General features: G+C 32.5%; 1 protein-coding gene across 2 annotated transcripts in view; it reads right to left on the bottom strand.

Annotated features, from left to right (window-relative positions):
- Positions 1–13,820, bottom strand: part of LOC145269226 (tubulin delta chain-like) — a 40,873-nt gene that overhangs the window by 13,095 nt on the left and 13,958 nt on the right. For both annotated transcript variants that reach the window (XM_080124847.1, XM_080124846.1), the window contains exon 5: positions 5,823–5,987. In XM_080124847.1, coding sequence (XP_079980973.1) covers positions 5,823–5,987 — 165 coding nt within the window. The remainder of the gene's footprint in view (positions 1–5,822; positions 5,988–13,820) is intronic.

Genomic DNA, 13,820 nt, shown 5'->3' with positions numbered 1-13,820 from the left:
TACAAGGAGGGGTCGCTTTTTTCATCGACATTTCCGTAAGTCATCGTCTCCTTTCGATTGACTACATTTAAATTCAACGCTCACCACTTCCGGTATCGCGAATAAGAAGTTACGTTTTTTTTTTTTTTTTTCTCTCCTTCTGCAACGTTTTTAATACCCCTCTTCACCCAAACTGCCTACTGTTGTTTTGATTCACCCCTACATGCTATTTCCCCACCCCCGGTGTTCCTTATTACACCACCTACACACACCCAGGCAACGCCAGATACCCCCTCTAGTAAATAAATTTTTAAATAAATAACTGAAGACAGAGACATCGGTAACATTTACTTATCAATTTTCTACATTTCTATTTGCGGACTATTATCATTTTTTGCGTCGACATTTTCATAAGTCATCGTCTCTTAATTTAAAAATTTTTTTTTTTTATTCAATTTTCACCCCAAACAAGGCACAGTGCCACTTTGAAGCAGAGGGCTACTATGAGGGACTTAATTAGCAGGGTCATTATGAAGGGAGATGAGTAGAAAGATGTTTGTTAACATTACACTTGAACTTCTGCATATCAGTGCAGTTGGGAAAGCAGAATCCCGGAAGGGAGTTCCAAAGACCCGCAGTTCTGGGGAAGAAACTATTGGAGTAAAAGGCTTTCTTGCACCTAGGGATCTCTACTGTAAAGGGATGAGACTTACTAGCTTATCGGGTTTGTCGGGGGTAGTTACGTCGGGGAGGTACAAGTGTTTGCAGTTCGTCAGAGCATTGACCATTAAAGTATTTGTAGAACAGGTAGAGGGATGCAACATCTCGTCGATGGGACAGAGGCTGAAGCTTAGATGACAGTTCAGGACCTATCAGGTTGGCGACTCTCTTTTGGACCCTGTCCAGGAGCGAGAGACAAGCAGCAGATGCACCAGCCCAGATGTGACAACAGTACTCCAAACTGTATTTTAAGTAATCCACATTAATATATATATATATATATATATATATATAGTTGATGCGTCCATGGGGTAGTCAATATATATATATATTTCTGAAGAATATATATATATATTGAATGACTAAAAATTTGACTTATTTTCTTTATCTTGTATATCGAGCAATTCTTATTTAGATAGGATAATACTTATAGAATATTACTGCCAGTAATATTATGTAAATCTTATATATATATATATATATATATATATATATATATATTCTTCAGAATAAAGTTATTCAACAATCAGGTGGTATGGAAACCTGTGATTATAAGATTTTAAAAATATTACTGGTCGTAATATTCTATAAGTATTATCCCATCTAAATAAGAATTGCTCGATATACTAGATAGAGCAAATAAATTAAATTTTAGTCATTCAATGAATTTAAAAAAACCTTTTTTAAAGTGAAATATTTGAGTTTCATATCAAAGATTTTTATTTTTCTAAGTAAGACAAAGAATACTTTAGAAATTTTATCTCCTTAACCTATAGGGTTTCGATTTTTTAGCAAATAGGGTACATACCTTTGTAAATATTTGCTAATATTTTCTCCTCTGAAGAGATGGTAGACATCGAAACCCTATAGGTTAAGGAGAAAAAATTCAAACATTTCACTTCAAAAAAGGTTTTTTGAAATTCATTGAATCACTATAATTTAAGATTTATATATATATATATATATATATATATATATATATATATATATATATATATATATATATATAAGAGTAGGTAGCAGTTTGCTTGAAGCATTGTTGGTAAAGAAATATATAGAATTTTTTTTTTTAAAGCCAAAGACAATGCGGGGAAAGACCGGAATTATGAAAGTAAAGAAAGAAAAACAAACAAATGTAGATGGTGTGCTTGAGTAGTGGGTGGTATGGAACTTTGATTAATTTCGAGAGAAAGGGACCTCTCTTTTTTTTGTCTTTTGAAAAAGAGAGGTCCCTTTCTCTCGATACCAGCAACTTGGTTATAAATAATTATACATTGAGGTGAGGAAAGATAGACGAATAAAGGCTAGACACTCCTCTACTCAAGCACACCCGTCTACCTGTTTGTTTTTCTTTCTTTACTTTCATAATTCCGGTCTTTCACCGCATTGTCTTTGGCTTTAAAAAAAAAATATATATATATATATATATATATATATATATATATATATATGCAGTAGTAGGCAGGCTGTAGTAATACTACTACTCCAATCTCTGGGCCCCCCCCCTCGCCAATCTTTCACGATAAACACCCGTCTAGCTGAAACTACTGTAAATAATTTTCCCCATTCTTTATCTGTGCCTAAATCAAAGTGTAGATTCCATGAGCAAAACTTCTTTCTTAGAAGTGCACGCCTGTGGAACTTTCTTCCATTTGCCTGCTTCCCACCTGACTACAACATGGATGTCTTCAAGTCCAACATAAACAAATTCCTGATAAACCGCCCCCTTAAGTAAGACATTTCATTAAATCTCCATTACTAACAATTACTACGATATTATCCCATTGACTACTGTATACGCAATAACCCTTATCCCCGAGTGACTTCCGGGCCTTGATAAGCGGTGACCTCCATGTAAAAAAATGCACTAGTCCAGATGTGGCAACAACACTCCACGCATGGGCGAATGGTGGCCTTGTAGAGGTACAGGATACTCTTAGGCGTGAGTAGTCTTTTAGCTCGATAGAGTGAACCCACATTTTTGCAGCAGCCTTTGCAATATCCTCTATGTATTTGTTCCAGTTCATATTGCCTGTGAATGTTATTTATATTCATAATTTTGTGATACTTGTACAGTTTAATCAAGACATTCAAAAATGAAAATATTAAAAAAAACTTATAATGTACGTACTCGTTATGGAATGAAGTTTCCATAAAAAAAATCACTTAATTTGATTACGTAGTTTTTTTTTTACAGAGGAAAATCAAATTTTAATGAGATCAATTGTCGTGGCCATCTTGTTTTTCACGGATGATGAGGGGGGTCTTAGAGTTTGACAAGATTATTTTAAAATATGGACAGAAAAAATACCTAGATGAATATTTTAGGGTTTTTTTTTCATTTATTTTACAGTTTTTTTTTTATCCCTTTTTCATTTTGTCCTTTTAAAACCCCTTTTCTGTTTAAAGGGACCCCCTCCTCGTTCGTGCAAATGACAATGATACAATCGATCTCATTAAAATTTGTTTTTTCTCTGTAAATAAAGAATGCTTGATCAGATTAAGTGAAATTTGGGGGGGGGGGGGGAGAACTCCATTTCATAACAATATAGCTTCTTTTTTTTCAATATTTTCATTTTTTAATGCCTTGATTAAACTGTAAAGTACCAATATATTTTTTCAAAAGTGGAGAGTTCATTCCCTTGTAGGTTAGTAACATTGACACAAAAAAATAATGCATGGAAAGCTAACCTTCAACCGTACCAGAATTTACCAATTTTGTTTTTCAAAAGTAGAGAGTTCATTCCCTTGTTGGTTAGTAACATTAACATAAAAAAATAATGTATGAAAAGCTAACCTTCAACCGTACCAGAATTTACCAATTTTGTTTTTCAAAAGTAGAGAGTTCATTCCCTTGTTGGTTAGTAACATTAACACAAAAAAATAATGCATGAAAAGCTAACCTTCAACCGTACCAGAATTTACCAATTTTGTTTTTCAAAAGTATAGAGTTCATTTCCTTGTTGGTTAGTAACATTAACATAAAAAAATAATGTATGAAAAGCTAACCTTCAACCGTACCAGAATTTACCAATTTTGTTTTTCAAAAGTAGAGAGTTCATTCCCTTGTTGGTTAGTAACATTAACACAAAAAAATAATGCATGAAAAGCTAACCTTCAACCGTACCAGAATTTACCAATTTTGTTTTTCAAAAGTATAGAGTTCATTCCCTTGTTGGTTAGTAACATTAACACAAAAAAATAATGCATGAAAAGCTAACCTTCAACCGTACCAGAATTTACCAATTTTGTTTTTCAAAAGTAGAGAGTTCATTCCCTTGTTGGTTAGTAACATTGACACAAAAAAATAATGCATGGAAAGCTGACCTTCAACAGTACCAGAATTTACCAATTTTGTTTTTCAAAAGTAGAGAGTTCATTCCCTGTTGGTTAGTAACATTGACACAAAAAATAATGCATTAAAAGCTAACCTTCAACCATATCAGAATTTACCAATTTTGTTTTTCAAAAGTAGAGAGTTCATTCCCTTGTTGGTTAGTAACATTAACACAAAAAAATAATGCATGGAAAGCTAGCCTCCAACCGTACCAGAATTTACCAATTTTGTTTTTCAAAAGTAGAGAGTTCATTCCCTTGTTGGTTAGTAACATTGACACAAAAAAATAATGCATGGAAAGCTGACCTTCAACAGTACCAGAATTTACCAATTTTATTTTTCAAAAGTAGAGAGTTCATTCCCTGTTGGTTAGTAACATTGACACAAAAAATAATGCATTAAAAGCTAACCTTCAACCATATCAGAATTTACCAATTTTGTTTTTCAAAAGTAGAGAGTTCATTCCCTTGTTGGTTAGTAACATTAACACAAAAAAATAATGCATGGAAAGCTAACCTTCAACCATACCAGAATTTACCAATCTTGTTTTTCAAAAGTAGAGAGTTCATTCCCTTGTTGGTTAGTAACATTGACACAAAAAAATAATGCATGGAAAGCTGACCTTCAACAGTACCAGAATTTACCAATTTTGTTTTTCAAAAGTAGAGAGTTCATTCCCTTGTTAGTTAGTAACATTAACACAAAAAAATAATGCATGAAAAGCTAACCTTCAACCGTACCAGAATTTACCAATTTTGTTTTTCAAAAGTATAGAGTTCATTCCCTTGTTGGTTAGTAACATTAACACAAAAAAATAATGCATGGAAAGCTAACCTTCAACCATACCAGAATTTACCAATCTTGTTTTTCAAAAGTAGAGAGTTCATTCCCTTGTTGGTTAGTAACATTAACACAAAAAAATAATGCATGGAAAGCTAACCTTCAACCATACCAGAATTTACCAATCTTGTTTTCAAAAGTAGAGAGTTCATTCCCTTGTTGGTTAGTAACATTAACACAAAAAAATAATGCATGGAAAGCTGACCTTCAACAGTACCAGAATTTACCAATTTTGTTTTTCAAAAGTAGAGAGTTCATTCCCTTGTTGGTTAGTAACATTAACACAAAAAAATAATGCATGAAAAGCTAACCTTCAACCGTACCAGAATTTACCAATTTTGTTTTTCAAAAGTATAGAGTTCATTTCCTTGTTGGTTAGTAACATTAACATAAAAAAATAATGTATGAAAAGCTAACCTTCAACCGTACCAGAATTTACCAATTTTGTTTTTCAAAAGTAGAGAGTTCATTCCCTTGTTGGTTAGTAACATTAACACAAAAAAATAATGCATGAAAAGCTAACCTTCAACCGTACCAGAATTTACCAATTTTGTTTTTCAAAAGTATAGAGTTCATTCCCTTGTTGGTTAGTAACATTAACACAAACAAATAATGCATGAAAAGCTAACCTTCAACCGTACCAGAATTTACCAATTTTGTTTTTCAAAAGTAGAGAGTTCATTCCCTTGTTGGTTAGTAACATTAACACAAAAAAATAATGCATGGAAAGCTAACCTTCAACCATACCAGAATTTACCAATCTTGTTTTCAAAAGTAGAGAGTTCATTCCCTTGTTGGTTAGTAACATTAACACAAAAAAATAATGCATGGAAAGCTGACCTTCAACAGTACCAGAATTTACCAATTTTGTTTTTCAAAAGTAGAGAGTTCATTCCCTTGTTGGTTAGTAACATTAACACAAAAAAATAATGCATGGAAAGCTAACCTTCATCCGTAGCAGAATTTACCAATTGCATTTGTCGCAGGTACTTCAGTAGACCGTTCCAATTATCACAGTTGAAAGGCATAACCTGCTCGGCAACTTGGGGGACATTCCACACGCTGAGCAACTTATAGTCCGGATGTGCAGCCAACTGCTTAAACATCTCACCTAAGATGATAAAACAGAAAGAAAAGAAAAAAAATTTTTAATAAAATTGGAGAGATTTGTGCTCCATTTTATCAGATTACCAGCAGGGAGACCCAATTTTACCTGGGATTGAATGACAATCAACGAATGTTTCGCACTCCCATATTTTTTATTGTCATCGAAGTCGGCGAAATCGCATATTTTTCAATCAAATCGATTGATTGCCTGCTCTAGTTGGGGATCCATTATGGTGCCCCGGAAGCTTCAAATGCCTCCACACAGTGACGATCCGCAATACATTGTAGTCTATACGTTAAAGATTTGTTTTTGCGTGTTTATTTATGATTTATTTATTTATAATCGTTTATTATTAACTCGTTTACGTTCACTTTTTCTTGTTACGGGTACTTTTATGTTTACGGGTACTTTTAAGAGTCTGTGTTCTTACATATATGGGTGTGTGTGTGTGTGTGTATGTTCTTACATATATGGGTGTGTGTGTGTGTATGTTCTTACATATATGGGTGTGGGTGTGTATGTTCTTACATATATGGGTGTGTGTGTGTGTATGTTCTTACATATATGGGTGTGTGTGTGTTCTTACATATATGTGTGTGTGTGTGTGTATGTTCTTACATATATGTGTGTGTGTGTATGTTCTTACTTTTTGATGTTTTATTTTACTTCAGTCGAAGTTCTCAGAAATCAAGGGGCCCCCTGCCTACATATATATATTTTTTTTTTATTATTATATTTTCACCCCAAACAAGGCAAATTGCCACTTTGGTGTAGGGGGCTACTAACAGGGGCAACAACTACTGGGGTACTATGTAGGGATTTGAGCAGCAAGATGTCGGTTCACGTTACACTTGAACTTCTGCACGTCAGTACTGTTGGGGAAGCAGGTACCTGGAATGGAATTCCAGAGTCTAGCGGTTCTGGGGAAGAAACTATTGGAGTAAAAAGATCTTTTACATCTAGGGATCTCTACAGTATGGGGGTGGGATTTAGCAGCCTGTCGGGTTTGTCGAGTGGGGGCACAAGTGATTGCAGTTCGTCAGAGCATTCACCACTAAAATACTTGTAGAAAAGGCAGAGGGATGCAACATTTCGTCGATGGGACAGAGGCTGAAGCTTAGATCCCAGTTCAGGGCCTATCAGGTTTGCAACTCTCTTTTGAACCTTGTCAAGGAGTGAGAGACTAGTAGCAGATGCACCAGCCCAGATGTGACAGCAATACTCCATACATGGGCGAATGGTGGCCTTATAGAGGTACAGGATACTTTTGGGTGTTAGTAGTTGTCTAGCACGGTAGAGAGAGCCCACCTTTCTTGCAGTGGCCCTGGCAATGCCTTCAATGTAATTGTTCCAACTCATGTTTCCTGTGAACGTTAGGCCAAGGAGTTTGAAAGATGTACTCTCAGATAAAGAGTCGTTGGCCATAGCTATAGGTGGTAGAGAGGGTTTCTTGTAATTATTGAATTAAACTAGTGTAGTAAATGATGAGCAATCAACAATTCCCCCACTAACCAACAATCACAAGGTTGTCTCCTCAGCAACCGACAAGGCTAACATGCTTGCCAGTCGGTTTGCCTCAAACTCCACACTGGACCCTTCAAACCACCCCCTACCTGACTTTCCTATGCAGACAGACACCACGCTAGACGATCTGAAAACCACCCCTGCTCAGGTGCATGCTATCATAAAACATCTTGACACTTCAAAAGCATGTGGACCCGATCTTATCCCAGCTGTGCTATTAAAAAAGTGCTCAGCCGAAGTAGCTCCAGTTCTCTCCAAACTCTACAACAAATGTCTTAATGAAGCTTGCTTTCCGGGCTGTTGGAAAACTGCTTCTGTTGTACCAGTATTCAAGAATTCTGGCGAAAGAACTGACCCATCAAATTATCGCCTCATTAGCCTCCTCCCACTTTTTGCCTAAATATTTGAGACCTTAATTAACCATGCTCTAGTCCATCATCTTACAGATGCTAAACTTCTGACTGACAAACAATATGGATTTAGACAAGCCCGTTCCACAGCAGACATCCTAACTGTAATCTCTGAACGTATATACCATTCACTGGACAAAGCGGGGGAGGGCAGAGCGGTAGCTCTAGATATATCTAAGGCTCTACTTATGTATTGAGCACTGTTGAAGTAAATATTAAAAATTTATGAATAAAATTATATCTCCGTATATTAATCTATGTGATTAAATGAAATAGTTATGCAACAATATAATAATAATAAAAATAATAATAAATAATAATAATAATAATAATAATATATATATATATATATATATATATATATATATATATATATATATATATATATAAGGAAACAGAAAATAAATATTTCAATTTTGGTCTGGGTCTTACAATTATAAGGGGGAATAATTCCTATTACAAAAAAACAGAATTATCTCTCTTGACTATAAGATTTTTTTTTTAGGCTTTTTTAAATTTTTATTTGTTTTAAAATTACACAACTTTACATTTTCCATTAAGCGGAATAATAATAATAATAATAATAATAATAATAATAATAATAATAATAATATTTGCAATTATATTGTTATTATTATTATTGTTATTATTATTATTAAATAATAACAATAATAATAATAACGATAATAATAATAATAATAATAATAATAATAATGACAATAATGACAATAATAATAACAATAATAATAATAATGATAATAATAACAATCATAATAATAATAATGACAATAATAATAATAATAATAATAATGATAATAATAACAATCATAATAATAATAATAATAACAATAATAATAATAATAATAATAACAATAATAGTAATAATATGAATAATAATAATAATAATAATAATATTTGCAATTATATTGTTATTATTATTATTGTTATTATTATTATTAAATAATAACAATAATAATAATAACGATAATAATAATAATAATAATAATAATGACAATAATAATAACAATAATAATAATAATGTTAATAATAACAATAATAATGACCATAATAACAATAATAATAACAATAATAATGACAATAATAACAATAATAATAACAATAATAATAACAATAATAATAATATTATTAGTGTTATTAGTTATAATATGTTATTAGTAGACACCGCCAAAAATGGCCGAAAAATCAAGTTGTTGTTGTTTTTTAAAACTAAATAACATTTATTAAAATCCATTATTTCTGAGTAACTTTTTTTTTCCAGAAAGATAAAAGCCTGAATTTTATCATATAGAAAGCAGATTAATGTAAAACTTTTTCTACTATTTTTAATTAAATTTTAAATGTTAAATTTTCCCAAAAAGTTAACAATTGACATTTTTTTGTCTTGCACAAAAAACGTACATAAATATTTAAAAAAAAAAAAGGTTTTTGAAATTATTTATTTGTTGTCTAACTAAGATTTAGGGTGATTTTCTATGAGAATATACAAAAATATTATAATATAAGTACCTGGATTTCAAATAATTCTACTTATTCATATAGGCACCCAGTTACTTCGCGTCGATCTAGACAATGTTTACGTTTGTACTTAATAAAAAGCAAACTATGAAAAACCAAACAGGCCAAAAAAAAACTTATTTTTCAGTGACGAAAATTTCAATGTATTATTAATGCTGAGGCTGGCCAGTACCAGATGGGTGACCAATTGTATGAGTTTGGTTTTTAATGTGTATGTGTGTGGGGGCCGGGCAATTTAAAGCAGAATAAAAAAAAATTATTTCAGCGCGTTTGGTCCACCGTAGTCGAAAGGCGGCAAACGTTTTCAAACGGGATAAAAAAATGATGATATTTTTAACACAAAGGGCACAATATTTATCGAATTTTTTTTTTTTTGCATAGATTTTTCAAAGCATGCCCTGTTTAATAATAGTCATGCATTATTCGGCTCGCTAAAAAAAAATTGTTAATTTATTTATCAAAGATTTTAAAATGGCTTTTTTCATATAAATATTAAATTCTTTTTTTTTTTTGTTTTGCTTAACTTAAATTAATTATTTTACTTAACATATTCACCGAATTTCACACTTCAAAACTCAAAACCGGGATAATTAAACACAATCGAAGTTCTGATATTCAGACGTCAAAATAAGGTATGCAAACAATTTTTTTTTTTTCTTTTTTTTAAATCTATAATCCTGTCCCTTACAACAACACAATATGTTTTGTTCAGACTCAGATGATTATTTTAAGCATATTTGGAACGCCCTCAAAACAAGGGGGGGGGTTATAAGCAAAAAAACAATATATATATATAAATATCGTTTATGAAAAATAAGTACACTCTTATAAAGTTCATTCTTTTCTTAATAATTGCTGAAAATTTTGTATTGATTGGATAATTACCTGATTTTTTAGTAGATTTTTAAAAAGACGGTCCATCAAAAAGTACTTACCTAGCCCCCCCCCCCAGTTTTGGCGGTGCCTAGTTATTAGTAATAATAAATAATAATAATAAATAATCATTAAACATCATTAAAATGCCATTTCATTGGCTATCGGAATTTAATATATTTTTTAATTCATAAATCACAATAAAAAGACGTAATAGGAGAATGTGCCTTAAATTAATTAAAGCAAGTAAAATTAAGGTCAGTTTTTAATGTGGGGAAAATCCAGATTTCCACCCCCCCCCCTCTCAAAAAAAATAAAGAGGCACTGGAGAGGAGCAAAAACAAAATTGTCTCAGTCATGAAGGATTTCTCCTCCACTGACCGAGGACAAAATAAGTGAACAGCAGCATCAGAACAGATACTACACTGTGATCTTGGCCTTGTTTTTTGAGCTTTTGCAGTATACTGATATTTTGAATAAATGCATTTCAGGTAAATAAAACTATTAACTATTACGTACTCACGTGCCATGTCGAAATTACTATGAACTCCAAAAATTACGAAAAATGATCCAGTACAAAAATAATTACTTGTAAAAATAAAATTTATAAAAATATAGAATTTTAATGCAGAAAAAAAAAAAAAAAAAGGCCTAGATATCAAGGGGAGCTAACTGCAATGTATCATTTTTGATTTATCTCCCTTGCTTTCAATACTTTCTAAGACATTCGCAACACCTTAAATGCCAAACTATTTTAGGGAATGCTTGTAGGTAACCCTAATTAAATAAGTAAATTTTTTTTTTTAACTTTTAAAATCATTACTATATATTAGGTCCAGTAATAATTAATACGAAATCTGCATTAATCAAAGTATCATATTTAAGTGTATTTTACGACCGGACAATGCCAGGCGGCATGTTTGTGTATATATAACTTTCTGGTTTGCATATTTCAAATGATTGCAAAACTATATACGCACCTGACAATTCTTTTGTTGTTCTCAAAATCAACACAGACATATTTTGTCAACATACAGGGAATGCTTGTAGGTAACCCCTAATTAAATAAGTAATTGTTATAGATGACGCACTAAATAAAGAAGCAAAACCTCTTTTATAAACGAAACACCGGAAGTATTTATTCAGACCAGTAACAGGTTAGAATGTTCAAAGGAATAGAATGTTCGGATGTTTACCCGGTGGAATAATTCGCAAAAACAATTTTTCGAATAAAAATAATAATAATGATAATGTCGTTCATCAAATTCCGTCTGTGTTTGTTTACAACATCATGTCAGCTGATATTGAGGCTTGACGATGAATGCCCTGGAAAATTCACTTCTGATTACTGTTTAGTTTTAAAATATGGAATACTGTTGCCATATCTGGGCAGGAGCTGCTAAAAACAGCCTATCCTGCCTTGACAGAGTACAAAATAGACTTCGTGGCTTAGTGGGGGATGCCCTTTTTCTCTACCCTGCAACCTCTCTCCCACAGAAGAGACGTTGCGAGCCTATCCTTGTTTTATCGTTATTTCCATGGCAGGTGCTCGTCTGAACTCGAATCTCTGCCCCCCCCCCGCCAATCTTTCACAAAAAACACCCGTCTAGCTGAATCCATTGTGAAAAATTTCCCCCACTCTATATTTGTGCCTAAATCAAAACGTGGATTCCATGAACAAAGCTTCTTTCTTAGAACTGCACGCCTGTGGAACTCTGTTCCGTCTGCCTGCTTCCCACCGGACTACAACTTGGATGTCTTCAAGTTCAACGTTAACAAATTCCTAATGAACCGCCCCCTTGAGTAAACACTTCATCAAATCTCCACACTAACGTAATGTACTCGCAATAACCCTTATCCCTGAGTGGCTTCCGGGCCTTGATAAGTGGTGATCACTGTGTAAAAAAAAAAAGAAAAAAAAAAATATGCAAACAAAGAAATGATTTTCAGCGATTTTAAATGGTAGCTTTTTCTTTTATCATAAATTGAACTTATTAATAAGAAAAAATTTAAATAAAATGGTGAGGTACTCCCAGACTTGAACACGGGATCTTTCGATCTGTAGTCAAATGCTCTACCACTGACCTATATCTCCAGATTGTAATAAATAGTGTTATAGTTTTTGCGCATCTTGCATAACCACCCATCAAAGGTATAGCCAGAAAAGACCAAGGAAGGTGTGGGGGGGGGACAATTTTTGGACAGTCCAAACTTTCGTAGCAAAAATATTACCAAATATAATGCTTTGTTTTTTTGTTTTTTTTCAAGAAATGATTTGCTGAGATTTTATTATTTCCCTTGGCCTGTGTAACGTAAAATATTCCCTTGTAAAAAAAAATCTTTTTTATCTATAAAAGAAAGAAAGACTATTTTTTTTTTAAGATCGGATTTTTTTCGATTTTTGAAAATGATTTGCTGAAATTTTGTTATTTTCCTTGGCCGGTGTAACGTAAAATATTTCCCTGTAAAAGATTATTTTTAAGATGAAATATTTCCCATTTTCGATACTTATCGCCTATAAAGAAACTAAGAATTACACGGCTACTGAACGTAAATCCAATGTCCAATTTCTACTCTCTTTACTAGGTACTTGGGCAGAATATTTTTTTTATATAATTTTCAAGTTAAATTCAAGTTTTACATTAAGATTGTTAGATGAAAGTACAGAAATAATTACAAAACGCCCTCCCCTCCCATGTTAAGAATGGCTTTCTAAATGATAATGTTATTGTTTATGCACATATGACGCATCAAAGGCATAGCCAGAAAGGACCAAGGAAGGGGGGGGGTCCAATTTTTGGACGATCCAAACTTTCGTAGCAAAAATATTACAAAATATAACGCTTTGTCTGTTTCATTTCGTTTTAGTAAAATTTCGTTTCGTTTTCTTTGTTTGGTTTTTGTTATAATTACTATGCCAAATTAAAAATAAAATATTCAAAGTAAACCACTTCAAGTTGAAATAAACATATTGCATTTCAACTTTTTACCTGTAGCAAAGATTTTACAAAATATAAGGTTTCATTCGATTCAGTACAATTTTGTTTCGTTTTCTGTTTTTTTTTTTTTTTTATAATTAGGGCAACCAAAAATTTGTAATTAATGCTCATTAAATGTTCTAATAGTGTGAAAGTTAAATATTTGGAATGCTTCTTGAATTACGTTGCCAAATTTTTAAAAAATGACGGATGGATAAAAAAAAGATTTTTAAATTCAACCACTTCAAGCTCTGAATGAATTTGCACGTGCGCAAACGAATACAAACATATTAATTTATTTTTATTGCGGACTATTATTCTCATCTTTATTAGTTGTTGTTTTACGACGTTTCGGCCACCTATTCCTCTGGCCTTCGTCAGGTGGTAACCATGACGGATAGGAACTCTGAATCTCCTAACTGCATTCTCAGCAGTTACTGCCATCCGTAGCTGCTGTTGTCTCACCACGTTTTTGGCCAAGTAAGCTTCTGGCCGGCTTTGGGCAGGATTGAAAC

This window comes from Euprymna scolopes, chromosome 45, assembly GCF_053919585.1.
Source record: "Euprymna scolopes isolate OS-2025 chromosome 45, ASM5391958v1, whole genome shotgun sequence".
NCBI classification, from domain to species: domain Eukaryota; kingdom Metazoa; phylum Mollusca; class Cephalopoda; order Sepiida; family Sepiolidae; genus Euprymna; species Euprymna scolopes.
Note: the sequence above shows the minus strand (reverse complement) of the source record. Positions and strands in the feature narration are given on the sequence as shown.